Source organism: Ahaetulla prasina, chromosome 6 (genome assembly GCF_028640845.1).
Source record: "Ahaetulla prasina isolate Xishuangbanna chromosome 6, ASM2864084v1, whole genome shotgun sequence".
Taxonomy (NCBI): domain Eukaryota; kingdom Metazoa; phylum Chordata; class Lepidosauria; order Squamata; family Colubridae; genus Ahaetulla; species Ahaetulla prasina.
Window position 1 is genome coordinate 100,878,506 of NC_080544.1, and position 18,900 is coordinate 100,897,405.

Below are 18,900 nucleotides of genomic sequence, written 5' to 3' on the forward strand. Positions count from 1 at the left end.
CCGCCCTTCTCCGAAGACTCAGGGCGGCTTACAATGTATAAGGCAATAGTCTCATTCTATTTGTATTTTTTTTTTTTACAAAGTCAACTTATTGCCCCCCCAACAATCTGGGTCCTCATTTTACCTACCTTATAAAGGGTGGAAGGCTGAGTCAACCTTGGGCCGGCTCGAACCTGCAGTAATTGCAGGCTCTGTGTTCTAATAACAGGCTTCTCTACTGCCTGAGCTATCCCGGCCCCTGGTTGAAGTCACAAGTCTTAAAGGGACCAAGGTTGGAGACCCCTGGTGTAAAGCAGTGCTTCTCAACTTCAGCAACTTTAAGATGTGTAGATTCCAACTCCCAGCTGGGGAATTCTGGGAGTTGGAATCCACATATCTTAAAGTTGCTGAGATTAAGGAAGATGGAAATAAAGGCCCTCCAATAGGTATTCCTAAATTAATCCTAATATTGCTTTGAAATATAATTTACTATGATCTGATTGCATTCTAAATGTAAAGGTAAAGGTTCCCCTCACACATACGTGCTAGTCGTTCCCGACTCTAGGGGGCGGTGCTCATCTCCATTTTAAAGCCAAAGAACCAGCGCTGTCCAAAGACGTCTCCATGCTCATGTGGCCGGCATGACTAAATGCCAAAGGTGCACGGAACGCTGTTACCTTCCCACCAAAGGTGGTCCCTATTTTTCTACTTGCATTTTTTATGTGCTTTCGAACTGCTAGGTTGGCAGAAGCTGGGACAAGTAACAGGAGCTCACCCTGTTACGCAGCACTCAGGATTTGAACCACTGAACTGCAACCTTTTGATTCACAAGCTCAGTGTCTTAGCCACTGAGCCACAGCATCCCACTGGAGTTCTAAATAATGTCTTGCTATATTCTAATGGTAATTTGGTATCAAGAATCTTTTGAAAGCTATCATGGCTTATTCTTTTTCCTAGGTGAACTAGCATCTTACATGGGATTTTTGTCAAATGTCTTCTATTTGGAATTTTCAATGGGAATTATATCTATCCAACATTGATCTGAGAAGCAGTTTGGTGTAGTGCTTAATGCCCCAATCTAGAAACTGGGAGACTATGAGTTCTAGTCTTGTCTTAGGCAGGAAGCCATCGAGGTAATCTTGAGCCAGTCGCTTATTCTTAGCCCTAGGAAGAACACAAGGGCAAGTCACTTCTAAAAGTGGTGCCAAGAAAAAAGCAAGTGCTAGAAGACAACATTGATTCAAAAAGCTCACACTCTAAAATAAATAAAGTAAACTAATAAACTAATAAATACACTTAATACATAAAATAATCTAATAAAACTAATAAATAAAATGCCTTATGCCACCAGACTTGAAATCCTGGGCTTAGAAAATTTAGAACTACGCCGGCTTCGACATGACCTGAGTTTAACTCATAAAATCATCTATTACAATGTCCTTCCTGTTGAAGACTACTTCAGCTTCAATCACAACAATACACGAGCACACAATAGATTTAAGCTTAATGTGAACCGCTCCAATCTTGATTGCAGAAAATATGACTTCAGTAACAGAGTTGTTAATGCTTGGAATAAACTACCTGACTCTGTGGTCTCTTCCCAAAATCCCCAAAGCTTTAACCAAAAACTGTCTACTATTAGCCTCACCCCATTTCTAAGAGGTCCGTAAGGGGCGTGCATAAGAGCTCAAGCGTGCCTATCGTTCCTGTCCTATTGTTTCCTTTCGTTATATCCAATTAATATAGTTATTACATACTCATATTTATATATATGCTTATATATTGTATAGTTATTACATGCTTATGCTTATATATACTGTGTGACAAAATAAATAAATAAATAAAAATAAAATCTTGGAAGTGAAAATGAATTTTTAGCCAATCATATATAGCCATGCCTTCATTTCAATATTTATTTTTTTTACTTGGAATAATTTCTTTAGGAAGCCAGATCCTCTTGCAACGGAATTAGAGCTTCAAAGGTTTTTGTATCGAACAAGGATTTTATAAACTTTGAAGGAAATCGGAGCAATGAACTCAGTTCAGAAAGGGCATAGATCTGCACAGCTTTAATAGGAAAAAAAAACAGATATAAAATTCTTACAGGTATTTTGAATTTGATGGGATGGAGGGAAATCATGAAGGAAATACTTGTTTATGCTAATAGATTCCATGTTAAATGTAGCAGCTCTAGATCTAGAAAGTGGATCTAGTTAATCCTTGGATAAGGAATCATCTGGAAAATAGGTTTGACTAGGAAGTACAAAAAAATGGAAATTGCTTCTGTAGGAAGAAAAATCCGGTCTGCTTCCAAGCTGGGAGAGGGGCACTGGGAATAAAATGGAGGTTGACTGGATGCAAGGAAAGGACGTATAGTTGGTTTCCAGAAACTCCAGTGACAGCAGCCAATGTTTCTTGGGTGGCTGATCCCTTGGCTTAGGAATGGATGGATTTTTATAGGGTTCTGAGATGCTCCAGGGGATGGTACAATGTAGTGAGCCTTGTGCCTTTTGCTATTCTAATGGTGGTGGGTTAATTCTATTATGTCCTAAAGGTCATGTCCTGTCCTGTCCTTAGAATTTGGGTGGGGGATGTAAATTCTTCATCCCAGCCTGGCAGAGCTGTGGCTGAAGGCAATTTGTTTGTGAATAGGCTGGCCTGGATTTCTGAATGGATACAAAATCTGCATTCCTAAAGACCAGTCTCTTCTCCTTGAGGCTGTTTTGCTCTGCAGGAAGCCTGGGGCTGCTTTCTGCCTTTAAGGACATGTTTCTCCTTTTCTCCTTTAGGGAAATATTCTATCCTGCCTCTTTTAATATTTCCCAAAATATTTCATTCTTGGGAGGGAGGGGGGGGGGCTTCCTGCACTTCCATCTCATATCACGCAAATTGCATAAATGATTGGTGTAATTAATTACCAGCACGTGACCCAGAAAGTTGGCTTAACTTAACTACCGCTAGCTAATATTCTGGCTAAAGTGTCTTCTATTTCCTTTTATTTCTCTTTCTGTCCCCCCAACCCACCCACCCAGATACTGGAATCCATTCTTTTCCAGGGTCTTTCTTTGAATATGTTATTGCTTAATCTCTATATGCTCTTTTTTATGAATGCAGGGGGAATATCTTGTTTAAAGTGGAATGAATCTGCCCTCTAGTGCTAGCTGTTCTCTACTTCAAGTCATCTGAGCAGCTTCTCCAAAACATTCATCCTCAGGGAAGAAAATTGATGAATCGGCACGAATATGGTGAAGTGTAGCGTTAAGGCTACTTATACATATTGTCAAGGGTGGGCTGCTGGGGGTTTGGGAGAACCTCTAGCTAAGATTTTGTGCTTTCAGAGAACCCCTAAATCCCACTCCTGGCTGGCCCCGCCCACCCCGTTCTGGCTCTCCCACATGGCCCGTTTTTGATGCAGGTAAGTGCAGGGCATGCACAGAGCCTCGGGGAGGGGGAAAAAGAGGCATACCGGAAGTTCGGGAAGGGCTCCAGAGTCTGGTGAGGCCATTTTTGCTCTCCTGGAGGCTCGAGGAAAGCCTCCGGAGGCCAGGGAGGGCAAAAACGCCCCTCCCACCATGGTGCAGGAGGCCGGCTAGGCCTCGCCCACCATGGCCATGCCCACCCAGCAACTGGGCATAGAACTCCTTGCTAAAGTTTTTGAAGCCTACCCCTGCATATTGTTGAAAGGAATGTCCATCTGGGTTCAGTTCGAAGTGGGGAGAAAGACACTGGGAACGTGGAGACTACTTGGAAAGATGGTTTAATGGTGGACAGGACCACATGGGTTTTTTGGGTCCTGGGCAGAAATGAGCTGGTCCCGGCCTTAGAGCTTCCTGTTCCTGTGTAAGAGCAGGTATCCTAATTGGTTATTAGACTCCCATGGGGCCATGCAGGGGTAACTTTGTAGGTTGTCTTTAGTCCCAGGCTTGGTTGAATCTTGCTGGGTGATGATGTAATGAACATGATTTCGGGCAATTCCTATTATGGCTGAGGGCTAATCCTACCTTTGTTGGATCTTGGATGAGGGTATTTGCTTGTGAATAGACCTAGCCATCTCTTTATCTCTTAAGTGCTGACATCTGCTGTGGGCTATTGAGGAGGGTGGGGGCTATTAAGAGTGAGTCTGCTTCCTGCCTAAAAAAACATGTTTCTCCATTTCTCATCCAGGGAAATATAATATTCTGCCTTTTTAATATTTCCAAGAATACTTCATTCTTCTAGGAGAAGGGTGGGTGCTACCTTCCTACAATATCCTTATTTGTTGTTCCAATGAAGGTATATAAATGACTTTCCCTTCATGCTGGTACTGCAGATAACTAAAACCTGAAATTAAAGCCACAGTAAATGTGTGTTTCTTTGAAAATAGATGTGGAAATCTGTTGAAGAGCTATGTAAGGCAGTCCCTGTAATCTTGATTAAAAAAATGCCTGAACTTGGTTATCCCTTGGATGCAAGCTGGCCAAAAAAACATTACAAGGACTGTTGATTTACATTAGGAAGTTGAAATAGGGCATGGCTTTCGATTTATTTTTAAAAGTTGTGTTAGGTGGCCTGGAGGCGAGCTAGCCTGCACCTTATCAGGCAGCTTGTGATCCATGACAAGCAAGCAAAGAAATAAAATGGATCCGAGTGGCACTGTTTATTACAAATTAGCCATCTAATTGTTGTCCAAGTTGGTCCAGGTGTGAGATTACCTTGTGATACAGTATGTTGTACAAACCTATCAGTGGTGAAATCCATTTTTTTTACTACTGGTTCTGTGGGCGTGGCTTGGTGGGCGTGGTGTGGCTTGGTGGGCGTGGCAGGGGAAGGTTACTGCAAAATCCCCATTCCCTTCCCACTCCTGGGGGAAGGATATTGAAAAATCTCCATTCCCACCCCACTCTTGGGCCAGCCAGAGGTGGTATTTGGCAGTTCTCCAAACTACTCAAAATTTCCGCTACCGGTTCTCTGAATTGCTCAAAATTTCTACCGGTTCTCCAGAACCTGTCAGAATCTGCTGGATTTCACCCCTGAAAGCTATCCAACTAACCCAAGAAACCATACTTGGCTATGCAAAAAGTTTAGCTTGGGATGTTAAGGAACGTGCATATTTGGATCTATCCAAATTTAGTTGATTTTCTTGGCTGGTATTTGGGAGGCATACCCATGTTTTGTTTTGCACATCCCTAGCTACAACTGTAAGAAGCCCACCTTGCCCCCCGCAAGAATGAAATATTTTGGGGAATATTAAAAGAGGCAGAATATTATATTTCCCTAAAGGAGAAATAGAGAAACATGTTCTTAAAGGCAGCAAGCAGGCCCAGTCTTCCTGCATAGTAAAACAGCCTCAAGCAGAAAAGATTGGTCTTTAGGAATGCAGATTTTATATCCATTCAGAAATCCAGGCCAGCCTATTCACAGACAAAACACCTTCAGCCACAGCTCCCCCAGGCAGGGATGAAGAATTTACGTCCCCCACCCAAATTCTAAGGACAGGACAGGACCTCTAGGACATAATAGGATTGACCCATCCACCACCATTAGAATAGCAAAAGACACAAGGCTCACTACATTTGTACAATCCCCTGGAGCATCTCAGAACCCTATAAAAATCCATCTATTCCTAAACCAAGGGATTAGCCACCCCAGAAACATTTGCTGCTGTCATTGAAGTTTCTGGAAACCAGCTATACCTCCTTTCCTTGCAACCAGTCAACCTCCAATTTATTTCCAGTGCCCCTCTCCTAGCTTGGAACTGGACCGGATTTTTCTTCCTACAATTTACAACAAAGCAAGACAGCCTCCACCAGGTGGAAAATATGGCTCTTGGGCTTTTCCACAGTGATGCGTGCAGCTATTTGAAACTCCTCTTATTTGCTGGCTTGTTAACAGCGTATTCCTCTCAACAGGCAATTCCTTCCAATTCCCAGGTAATTCGGGAGAAGTAAAAAAGTTGATTCTCCAAATCACTTTGTTAGAAGCACTCTAGCAAATTGATATCATTTGCATAATTAAGCAAAGGAGGTTAAAAAAACTGTCTGTACCTCATTAGGCAGAAGAACTCGCATTTAGATACAATGCGCTTTTTAAATTTAAAGGGAGAGGCCAGTGCAAACAAACATGCCATTAAATTAAAATTTGATTGTATCAGTAAATCATTATTGCCTTTTTAACATCTGTATCTCTAAATGCCAGGTGCTTGGACATACAAGCAGAAATTAGGTCACTGCACTCTGGTGCTGCAGTGGATTCCTATACACAACTTATTGGTCATTCACGGAATAAAACTCCGGAGGCCAAATTCAGCATTACTTCCCAAACTTTACCCGTTACTTCCTAACAGAAAACATCTGATATGAAAACCAGCTATTTTGATGGTCACAAACATGGTGGGATTCAAAGTGATTTGTGTCTACGGTGATTCTGTCATCCAGGTCATGGTTATCCCACAGGTCATGGTTTCTTTCAAAGGCAACTGGACTTTCTTGTTTTGCTTGTTTCACTTCTCACCTAAGCAGCTTTTTCAGTTCTGATTGAATGGTGGAGAATGGAAGAATTCCTTGCAGTCATCTGGTTGTTCGTTCTCTTTCTGACAGTCTTTGAGGCCACTTGGAAGTTTGCAGACTACAGGATTCAGGTGACCCTGAGGATCTCCAAGTGGCCTCAGCAACTCTCAGAAAGAAGGCTCATGAGCAGATGACTTCAAGGCATCTACATTAAATCTTTCCGTTCTCCACCATTCTGTCAGAACTGAAACAGTTTATTGGATGAGAAGTGAAATGTCTTTTCAAGGAAAAACAAAGTTTAGTTGCCTTTTCAAAGAAAGCAACTTTGGGCCAATCAAGTGGTTTGTTTCAGCCATCAACACAAGTTATTCCAACGGTCCTGGAAAGCAAACCATGTTGCATCCAAAGAAAGCTGTTCACAATTGCTTAGTTGTAATGAAGTATTACATATAATGAAGGGACACGGTGGCTCAGGGGCTAGAACGTTGAGCTTGTCGATCGCAAGGTTGGCAGTTCGAATCCCTAGTGCTGCCGTGTAACGGAGTGAGCTCCCGTTACTTGTCCCAGCTTCTGCCAACCTAGAAGTTTCGAAAGCACGTAAAAATGCAAGTAGAAAAAATAGGGACCACCTTTGGTGGGAAGGTAACAGCGTTCCGTGCGCCTTTGGCGTTGAGTCATGCCGGCCACATGACCACGGAGACGTCTTCGGACAGCGCTGGCTCTTTGGCTTTGAAACGGAGATGAGCACCGCCCCCTAGAGTCGGCAATGACTAGCACGTATGTGCGAGGGGAACCTTTGCCTTTACCTTTAATGAAGTATTAACACAAACATTTTTGATTTGCATAATACTCACTTTGCCTTCTCAATAATTCATAACTATTGAAACGTTTGAAGTAAGGATTAAAAAGAACTAAAACCTGGTATGGAAGTAGTGCAAAACGTAGATCTTTGCATGCTTTGAAGTGTTTTATATTCTTACCTGAATCCCAACTCACCAGGGGTTCAAGGCAAGGAAATAATAAATTACCTAGAATAACAATTTTCCAATATAACCTCCTCCAATTTTTGCTTTCCACAGGTCCAACTAGTGCAACTGGGCTGAAGGCGGCTAACTATACTTGGTGTTCTTGCTACCACTTAGCCGAACTGAAATCTAATTAATGCAAGTTCTAATGCACATCATTCAAGGCTTTTGATTTTGATTCAACTTATTCTCAATTTGAGGTCGAGAAGATGAATGTTTTCTCCAAATATTCTGTATTTTTTTCTTTCTCATTGAAGTCCACCCACAAACTTTCCCCGTAGAAAGACATAGAAACATATTCTGACACCTTTGATATTAAGCAGTTCCGTTTTACAGGGTTAAAAACCTCAAAACCGTATCTAAAAATATTTCTATAGCAGTGGATCCTATGTTTAACGAGAGGTAGGGATATGTAGGACAATGGCTTTTAGAGGGCTCAGGGGTGAACTAAGGGTTTGGTCTAAATATCAAAGCTTAGGAAGGTATATATTGGTGGTAAGAAGAGCCAATGGATGAAGAAATTTCTTAGAACATTAATGATTCCTGTCTCAAAGATGCTTTTCTAAGAAACAATTGAACTTCCTGGTTTTTCTTTGAGGACATTTCACTTCTCATCCAAGAAGCTTCTTCAGCTCTGACTGGATGGTGGGGAATGTAAGGATTTATATTCCTTGCAGACAGATGGTCATCTGCATCCTTTTAGAGAGCTGTTGAGCACACTTGGGGGTTTGTCTGTGTCCTCAGGGTCACCCGAGTAGGCTCCACACCCATCTGCACTACTTGGCAAGCGGGCATCCCCACTTGCACAAGCAGCACCCAAGGGCATGTACAAATGGAGCTCCGTGGCCGCTCGTGTGGAACCATCCCCTCTTCCCCATCCCTCACCGGTCCACAAAGCTGGAAAGGTTGGGGAACTTATATAGGACCTTCTCCCAGGAATTGAGAAACAATCTTATGTAGTAAAAACAAAAGCTCTTATGATAAAGTGTTAAGATTTAAACTTTTTATTTGCAGTTTTTTTCTGTAGTTTTGCCGTTTTGTTTTTTTGCAGGGTAGACTTTGCAATCGTAGGTGGTAATTTCAAAGTTATTTCTTCATCTTCTTCAGTTATTTCTTTATCTTCCAGCTGAGATTTTCGGCGCGCAAAAAATGTTGGTGTACACACTGGCGTGGGATCCTGGATAGGTTGAGAAGAAAATGATTGAATTTATTAATTAAATGATTGAACCCACTGCGGGCTAATTTTAAAAAGTGTATTTTCACAAAAAGCTGAAATATTTGTTGGCAATGATGGAAACAGGAAAACTTTCTACCAGTCATAATCTGGACAATACAAGACAAAAAACTGATAACCTCTTCATAGTAACTATCTGAAGAAAATACTGAGAACAACTTCTCCCAATATTCTAAATTTAATTCAATATGGTAATTTCATTATCCCCTTTCCATGGCTAAGTTCCTAAGTCTATATTATTTGGAAATGATACAGCACAGAGATGGGAAATAATGCTATAGGCTGAGCCAAGTTATCTACGTTTCCCAAATATGTCCCTTCTGAATACCCAGGAAAAATACAAAGAAAGCAGTCAAGGATTTTGTCAGTGTTCCAGAAAAAAAAACCCAACTCCAAGTAAAAACTCCACAACTAGCATCTTTCAAAGTTCTATTTACTAGGATAGATAAACTGGCACATCCGGGGAAATCTGAATCTGAGTGTTCCGGGTTTTCCCTCAGTAAATCAAAACCCCCAAAACCATCCCGACTCCTCAGTCGATCACATGCTCCAATCGCCAACTGTCCCATCTTGAGACAGCACTCAGACCAGTCCTCCAGCTGCAGGATCGGCCTGACCTTGACCGACAGGAAGAATGCTATTATATCTAAAGACAACCCTTCTACTAAACCCCTCCTCCTACCTTCCCACAGAAGAAGGTGGTAGCATGGAAGCTTCTGGATTAATATGGCTTCCAAAGCTGACAGATTTCATCCTGAGAGGACATTGTGGAAGGAAAGTCTTTCAGAAACCTTCCCTTCTCTGGGATTTTAAGGCAATTTGAAGAGCACTGGACCACACCTGGTTTCCAAATATAACAGGAAAATACTGATAACACTCGTGTGTGCGTGTGAGTGTGTGTGTGTGTAAGAGGACGATTTGAGTCCTATGGTAGAGCAGGGAGGAAGCATTTGTAGCTGAGGGAGTGGGGCAGCTGCTAGCTTAGCAGGCAAAGAGGAACAAGCTTGAACTTCAGCAAATGAACAGCTGTCAAGCTGAAAAGGGAAACTGAACCCATCAGCTTCACAACCCAGCAGAGATGCTGAGAGCCTCTGGCCAGCAGCTTTTAAAGCACCTCCCTCCCTCCTCTGGATTGAGAAACTGATAAACCAAACATTCAGCAGCAGTTCAGTACAGCAGCTGAGAGCAACAGAGGCCAACTAACTTGAAGGTGGCTAAAGGCAACAAAGGAGAACAGAACTATTAATAGGACTGTTTAGGAATTAGGTAAACACACAGGTGTGGGCATTGGTATAGTCTAATACAGTGATACTTCGGTCCTTATCGATAATTCGTTCTGGAAGACCAGCTATATACGAAAACCGACAGGTATCAAGAAAACCCTGTGACTTACCACGTGACCTGCTATTTCAGCTGAAATAGCAAGTCACATGACAGCCGACAGCAAGTTCTTCCTTGCATATCAACTATGCGGCTTCAAAAACGCATCAAATACTGAATTCAATGAGGTTTGAACCAATCGAGTGCTGTGGTATGACTGTATAACATAAGTTCAGTGATAAGTGTTAAAATAGGAGTCAGGAAACAAGTAACTTTATTAACCTTTTTATATCACAAAAGCCTTTTTGAAATCACAGGCAAAAAGTAACTATTTCGTTGTTGGTGGTCTATACCAGGGGTCTCCAACCTTGGCAACTTTCAGACTTGTAGACTTCAACTCCCAGAGTTCCTCAGCCAGCTTTTGTGGAGCCAGCTTTTGTGGAGTTGAAGTCCACAAGTCTTAAACGGACCAAGGTTGGAGACCCCGGTATAGACCATTTTTCAAATGAACCCTTTGCAGGCATGAAGATCAGCATATTTGTATTCCAATATTTTTTTCCATTCTTCAAATAAAAAAAGGCCCACTATAATTCAGAAGATTTCAAAACCCCAAATTTTCACTTACTTCATCATCCACGGATGCATCCTCATTAGTATCCGATTTTGAAATCATCTTTTTCTTTATTGGAGGCATCTGAGCACTCTAAAAAAGAGAATCTCAGCATTAAGGCTACCTCATAATTCAACTTTAACAATAAGCATGTTAACTAATAATCTTTAAAACAGTTCGCATATTGAATTTGCCTTGAAGCTATGAAGCTCAGGACAAACAGTTCTCATTAAAAACAAGGTGAAGCGAAGACTAATATCGGTTTGCAGGACACAAGCGTCTTTTAAAGAAAGTTGTCAGTGGCTGCCAATCAGAGTTGCCAACGGGGTTTCCTTAAAAAACTCCAAGATTTCATACTCAAATAAACCCAGATTCTAGACAAAAAACCCAAAAAGTCCCCAATAAATTAGTTTTAAACTAAATTACTTTTACATACCTGATATGTACAATACAATGTATACAAAACACTTACTGATTTCATTAAATTTTAAAATCCTAGAAACCCAGACAGGGATGAAAAATCCACATCTGTATTTAAAAACCCAGCATTGGTAACCCTGCTGCCACTCTTTTGAGTCCATAGGGATCCAAAAGCTTTTGTCTGAATCATGTGTCAAATGATCTCACGTCTCCAGTTGTCTGTTGACAATATAACCTTTGTATTCTAACTTAAGGGAGTTAAATTTACAGTCAGTAAGCAATAATTGTGTTTATGACTTGTTCTTCTCATTATACGAAGCATTATTCAGGGGGGAAAAAAAAGAACATTCACTTACAAATCCAGGGAAATCATAATCTATTCCTTTCTCAGCGAGCCTTTTTCGCAATTTGTTTTCTTTTTTCAACAGCCTCTCGGCCATCTTTTCTTCCTCCTGTGCCGTTCGAGTCCGGTTGTAGCGTTTTACGGCTGGATAGGATGGCTTTCTGAACTTTCGATCAGAACCTTTAAAGAGGTTTTTATGTACTTTTTCTGCTGGCATAAACTCACCTGTAACATGCAATCAAGGCAAGAGCAGCCATGAGAAACAGAGCAAGGCCATTACAAAAGCTTCCACCTTAAATTGTGCTCTCAAAAATATTTTAAACAGCAATAGAAAATTGTCCTCCTTGAGTCCATATACCATGTTTCCCCAAAACATGACCTACTCCGAAAAGCCCTATCATGTTTTTTAACGCACTCAAATTAAGCCCTACCCCCAAAATTAGCCCTAATTGACCCCACCCATCCCAGGGTGCAGGGGTGGACCGAGGTAAAAATTAAGCTAGGGTGGGGATGGGTGGCGGTGGTGGAACTGCCCTACTTACCAGGCCTCGCACACCCTGACGCCTCAACTTTCTTCTGTGGCCCACTTCTTCTGCAGCCTCTTGCACACATTGCCCCCGGACTCCCTTTCGCATCAGAGCCTTCTGGAAGGCATCTGTAGCCGATAACAGAACTCTGGATCGATCCAGAGCTCTGCTATCTGCTGCAGAGGGCTTTCCGGAAGGCTCTGATGGTGAAACTGAAGCTGGGGGTTAGGCATGTGAGTGGTGGCAAGAAGTGGGCTGGTAGCGGGCTCCTGCTAGGCAGGGCTGTGGCTGCGAGGTGAGTCAATAATTAGACCCACCCAAATAGACCCCACTAGCCATTTTTCAGGGGTCAAAAGAAAATAAGACCGGATCTTCTTCTCGGGGAAACACGGTATTAAACACAGAATATCAATACCTTATGTCTTCCGCTAAACAGATATGCAGGATCACTGCTTCCCCTTGTGGCACGCATCACTTTTCTCTTCTGCACATATGCTGCATATTTCAATTTTTGGTCGCTTACTTGTTGTTTACTTTCCTCCCCAAAACACTTGCCATACAAATTGGCTAAATAAATATGATTACTTTCATACTATATTATCACAGTGCATTTTATTTTTCTATATTGTAATAGTGTATTATTACTGTCCTTGTAAATCCCTGCAGCCAGGCTAGATTGAGGGGGGGTGTATTTATTTCCATAAAGAAATAATCTCATTTGCTATTGTTCCCAAGCACCTGTATAAACAGATAAAGCAATAAAACACTTCTGCAACACCAAGCTTGATTTAAATGCTGTGTTGTGTTCAACAATTTCTCCGTTACTTCGGGGAAGAAAGAAGAGTATCCTGTCCTGTTTTTCAAACCTAACCATCAAGACAATATAGATATATCTATATAATACATCTATATTGATATAATATATTAAATATATTTTTTAAAAAGGAAAATCTATATTGGGGGTATGAATTATATATTTCAAAGCAGACAATATAATGGAGAATAAAGCTGCAGCCATGCCTAATCTCAATGCAAAAGATTTAATTGCACTGCATTATTTATTTTATTTACAAAATTTATTTATGGCATCAATCCCAAAGGATTAAGCAATGGACAGCTCTAAAATATACAATTAATATATAAGTTAATAATATAGGTGTTTGTATACCTATATAATAGTCAAGTTGTATCTTCTCTTCAAAAGATTATGGAAATGAAAGCTACCCTCATTTTAGAGCAGACTGTTCCAAAGGAAAGGAATCCCCATGGAAACAACTGCTGTTTACTTTCCCTTCTTTCACACTGTGATAGGAAGGGTCCTTTACAGGTGCATCCTCATCATATGGAGTAGGCAGGTAAAATATTCCCGGGAATAACAATAATCCTTGCAAAAAGAGCAGTTGCAAATTATGAAAGTCACACTGATTAGGAAAAAAGGAGATGAGAGAATATATATACTCACATTTCAAGAGTTTTTCACGGACAAGATAATTGTTCATGGTATCTGCAGCTATCTTTGCAATTTCATCATATTCAAATTCCACAAAAGCATAACCTTTGCTACCTCCTGTCTATCAAAGAGAAGGAGACAATTGTTGTTTTTTAAAAAAATACAATACTTTTATAAATGTAGCTGAAGGATTATTATTTTTTGCTTTGTTATTACTATTACTAGATATAGTTCTGCCTCTTTCAGCAGCTCATGGCAGGACATAAAGCAGTCTTTTTGCCAATTTGTTTTACCCCATGCAGTGTTAGACTGAGAAAACAACTCAGAGGGTGACCCAAAGTCACCCAGCAACAATCTGAATCCAAAAAACTTTTTCTGACCTATACAATGCAAAATGCTTTATCACCAATATGCACTGTAAAAAAAAACAGGGAAGCATCATTAAAGTTAATTCAAATTAGCAAGATTCTGGTAGCTTCTAGCCTAAAAATGTTAGCCTGTAAGAAAAAAAAATGTTAGCCTGTAAGAAAGAATGCCACTGGAAAAGTAAGCAGTACGAGGCCTGGATTAAGTAGCTAGATTAGAATCAGCCTCAAAATTACAAAGTGGTTATATTGTATGTAGAACTCTAAATACTCTCTCCCACCTATAATTTGCAATCGTTCTAATTGCTTCAATGGCTTTTGTTTTACTTGCTCTGACACTATGTGGTTTCTTAATTGTGTGCACTGTAAACCACCTTGAGTCGCTATGGGAGAATAGGTGGCAATATAATTTCTCTATCTATCTAATCTATATCTCTTTATCTTTCTATTCTATATCTATCTATCTAATCTATTCTATATCTATCTATCTAATCTATCTATTCATCTATTCTAAATCTATTCTATATCTATCTATTCTATTTATTCATCTATTTATCTATAAATCTATATCTATTTATTCTATCTATCTCTCCCTCTCTCTCTATCTCCCCTCTCCCATCCATCCATCACTCTCTCTATCCCCCCTCCCTCCCTCCCATCCATCCCTCTATCCCACCTCCCTCCTATCAATCCATCCATCTCCCCTCCCTCCCATCCATCTCTCTCTATCCCCCCTCCCTCCCTCCCATCCATCCATCCCTCTAACCCCCTCATCCATCCATCCCTCTATCCCCATCCATCCATCTCTCTCTATCCCCCCTCCCTCCCATCTATCAATCCATCCATCTCCCATGTCTGTCTGTCTATCTATCTATTCTGTATCTATTTATCCTATCCTATCCTATCCTATCCATCCATACATCAATCAATCAGTCTTCAATGGCCTTTGTTTTACTTGCTCTGCCACTATGTGGTTTCTTAATTGTGTGCACTGTAAACCGCCTTGAGTCGCTATGGGAGAATAGGTGGCAATATAAATTCTCTCTCTCTCTCTCTAATCTATATCTCTTTATCTATCTATCTATTGTATATCTATCTATCTAATCTATTCTAACTACTTATCTATCTATCTAATCTATATCTATTTATCTATCAATTCTATATCTATCTAATCTATCTATTCATCTATTCTACATCTATTCTATATCTATCAATCTATTCTATATCAATCTATACTATATCTATTTATTCTATCTATCTATCTATCTATCTCCCTCTCCCATCCATCCAACCATCCATCACTCTCTCTATCCCCCCTCCCTCCCTCCCATCCATCCATCTCTCTCTATCCCCCCTCCCTCCCATCTATCAATCCATCTCCCCCCTCCCTCCCATGTCTGTCTGTCTCTATCTCCCATCCCTCCCTCCCATCCATCCATCACTCTCTCTATCCCCCTCCTCCCATCCATCCATCTCTCTCTATCCCCTCCCTCCCATCCATCCATCCATCTCTCCCTCCCTCCCATCCATGTCTGTCTGTCTCTGTCTCCTCCCTCCCTCCCATCCATCCATCCATCCTCCCTCCTCTCTATCCTCCTCCCTCCCATCCATCCATCCATCCCTCTATCCCCTTCCCATCCATCCTCTCTCTATCCCCTCCCTCCCATCTATCAATGCATCCATCTCTCCCTCGCATCCATGTCTGTCTGTCTGTCTATCTATCTATCTATCTCCCCTCCCTCCCATCCATCTCCTCCCTCCCATGCCTGTCTGTCTATCTATTCTGTATCTATTTATCCTATCCATCCATCCATCCATCAATCAGTCTATCTGTCGCTGAGACGGGCGGTTAAGAAACGTGAAACATAAATGAATTACAATATCCGAAACCAACAAAAGCTTACCTTTTTACTCCTCGAAAGGCGGACCCGAGTCACTGTCCCAAACTGGCTGAAGTACTCCTGGAGCTGAGACTCGTAGAGGCCCCTCGGGAGGTGACCCACGTAAACGACGCCAGGTTTCACCTTCGGATTCTGGGAGGTAAAAACGAGGAGAGGCGTAAACAGAACGCTGGAAGTTCCTCTTTCCCAGCGCCCGGCGGGAGAAACCACCACGGTGCCCCCCTCGGTTTCTTACCTTGGAGGCCGCCTTGCGCACCCGGTGCACCTCAGCCTGGAACTCGCGCTGCCGCTCCGGGTCCAGAGACAGGAGAGGAGTCGCTACTGAGGCAACGCCGCTCGCCGCCATCACGCTTGAGAGAAAGACAGCAGCGCGCCTGCGCCACCAACCGGTAACTCCGTTTCGTCACTTCCTGTTTGGCTCCTCCGGAAGGGCTGCTGTAAACTTTCCAAGGAGACACAGAAAGAGAGCAGTGGCCCCTATTGGTCAGAGCGTGAAACAGCAGCCTCTTACGCTGCACCGTATTCCATTCGGTTTATCATATTTTCCTATCATATTTTCATTCGGTTTATAATCCCTCCAAAATAAGATTGGAAACAAAGCGGGAATAATGATTAAAAGTTTAGGAGAGTGCTCAAAAGCAAGGTGAAATTCCCAGATCTTTCAAGACTGCTGCTGTTTTAGGTTTCATATTTTATATTTATTTAGTGTTGTTTTTATGGATGTTTGAAAGCTATCCAATGCTATTAAAAAAGTGGGAGTTACTATTTTTTAAAAATAAAATAAAATGAAATAGAAAGTACCAATGAAGGAGAATATTTGTAGTTTAGGGCTGAACTGTGGAGCCCTATAGAGCCCTGTGGAGACGCTATAGAGCACTGCACACAGAACAACTAGACACAAGAACAGTTTTTTCCCCCGAAGGCCATCACTCTGCTAAACAAATAATTCCCTCAACACTGTCAGACTATTTACTGAATCTGCACTATTATTAATCGTTTCATAGTTCCCATCACCAATCTCTTTCCACTTATGACTGTATGACTATAACTTGTTGCTGGCAATCCTTATGATTTATATTGCTATATTGATCATCAATTGTGTTGTAAATGTTGTACCTTGATGAAAGTATCTTTTCTTTTATGTACACTGAGAGCATATGCACCAAGACAAATTCCTTGTGTGTCCAATCACACTTGGCCAATAAAAATTCTATTCTATTCTATTCCTTAGTGCTCTTTAACCTTGATTGTTTTCTTGCAGAAGTTTCCTTATCCAACTAGGTAACATCTTCAGTGTTAGAAGAGAATGGGATTTGCTCTCTGTTTATATATACCGTGGCTTGTCCAGTCAGTGTTGGTGTGAGTGTTGTTTTCTTCTTGGTAGTTCCTTGACTAGGCAATTGTTTACTCTTTATTTGTGAGTTGATAGTCCTTGACTGGGATATTATTTACTGCTGGTTGGTCTGGTATTAATCTGTCTCATTCTCTGCTTATCTGGGTGTTGATTGCTGGTGAGGTGGTGTTTTCCTCTTTCTCTCTTGTAGCTTTTTGATTGTTTTCCAAAACCATCACTATAGTTTTGCAAATGCACCAAAGACAAATTCCTTGTGTGTCCAATCACACTTGGCCAATAAAAAAATCAATTCAATTCTAATTCTAATTCTAATTCTAATTCTAATTCTAATTCTAATTCTAATTCTAATTCTTTATTTATTTATTTATTTATTAGATTTTTATACCGCCCTTCTCCGGAAGGACTCAGGGCGGTTTACAGCCAGAATAAAAAACAATAACAATGTACAATTAAAACAAAAATTAAAAAACTTATTATATAATTGGCCGAGATTTAAAACATTTAAAACCTGAAAACCCTTAAAATTCATCTAAAAAATTTATAATTTATAATTTAAAATTTAAGCCAGCCCTGCGCGAGTAAATAAATACGTCTTCAGCTCATGGCGAAAAGTCTGAAGGTCAGGCAATTGGCGCAAGCCAGGGGGAAGTTCGTTCCAGAGGGTAGGAGCCCCCACAGAGAAGGATCTTCCCCTGGGGGCCGCCAGCCGACATTGCTTGGCGGACGGCACCCTGAGAAGTCCCTCTCTGTGTGAGCGTACGGGTCGATGGGAGGCGTGAGGTAACAGTAGGCGGTCCCGTAAATACCCAGGCCCTAAGCCATGGAGTGCTTTAAAGGTAGTGACCAAAACCTTAAAGTGCACCCGAAAGACCACAGGCAGCCAGTGCAGCCTGCGTAGGAGTGGTGTTACATGGGAGCCGCGTGCGGCTCCCTCTATCACCCGCGCAGCTGCATTCTGAACTAACTGAAGCCTCCGAGTGCACTTCAAGGTGAGCCCCATGTAGAGGGCATTGCAATAATCCAAGCGAGAAGTGACAAGAGCATGAGTGACCGTGCATAATGGTCAAGGAAGGGGCGCAACTGGCGAACCAGGCGAACCTGGTGGAAAGCTCTCCTGGAGACAGCCGTCACATGAGCTTCAAACAACAGCCGTCCATCCAGAAGAACACCCACGTTGCGCACCCTTCTAATTCTAATTCTAATTCTAATTCTAATTCTATTCTATTCTATTCTATAGATTGCTGCAGATTGTCCCGAGAGGCTGATATGACCCCACTTTGTCTTTGGAGCCCTGATACCAGTCTTGCGTCTACGAATCCTTTTGCACAAAGGATATTCCATGCACAATCCTGACCTCACGTTGCTGGCAGACAAGGGCATAGATGCAGCGTTTCTCAACCTCAGCAATTTTAAGACATGTGGACCACAACTCCCAGAATTCCTCATTTCCAGGGGAATTCTGGGAATTAAAATCCAATCTATTTCAAAGTCGCTGCGGCTGACAAATAGTACCGGCATAGACTACAGTGGAAGAAGAGCGCCTGAAAGTTCCTCTAAATGAGTAAGCGTCTTTGATTGGGACTTAAAATCCCCATCGTAACAGATATCTAAGTGGGGAGGCGGGAGTTGTAGTTCAGTACTCTGGAGAGAGAGAATCCTGCCATTGTACCTAGAAAGCCTTACCCCCAAGCATAGTAGAGCATTAAAAAAAAGTTATTTTTTTTTTATGTACACATATGCACCAAAACAAATTCCTTGTGTGTCCAATCACACTTGGCCAATAAATTCTATAAAAAATAAATATAAATAAATTCACAGGTCTCCAACCTTGGCAACTTTAAGCCTGGCGGACTTCAACTCCCAGAATTCTGGGAGTTGAAGTCCGCC

At 41.5% G+C, this 18,900-nt stretch overlaps 1 protein-coding gene across 2 annotated transcripts; it reads right to left on the reverse strand.

The window, feature by feature from the left end:
• Positions 1-8,470: 8,470 nt before the first annotated feature.
• Positions 8,471-16,040, reverse strand: NIFK (nucleolar protein interacting with the FHA domain of MKI67). 2 transcript variants are annotated; one of them, XR_009155819.1, is made up of 7 exons: positions 15,895-16,040; positions 15,663-15,791; positions 13,406-13,514; positions 11,430-11,641; positions 10,669-10,746; positions 10,117-10,260; positions 8,471-8,666 (listed from the first exon to the last, which is right to left on the reverse strand). XR_009155819.1 is itself a non-coding variant. In XM_058189089.1 (6 exons), the coding sequence occupies exons 1-6, from the start codon at positions 16,003-16,005 to the stop codon at positions 8,478-8,480; spliced, it is 828 nt and encodes a 275-aa protein (XP_058045072.1). In that variant the 5' UTR covers positions 16,006-16,040; the 3' UTR covers positions 8,471-8,477. The 2 variants fall into 2 exon arrangements, 1 of the variants encoding a protein (XP_058045072.1); XM_058189089.1 differs by lacking the exon at positions 10,117-10,260.
• Positions 16,041-18,900: the final 2,860 nt, after the last annotated feature.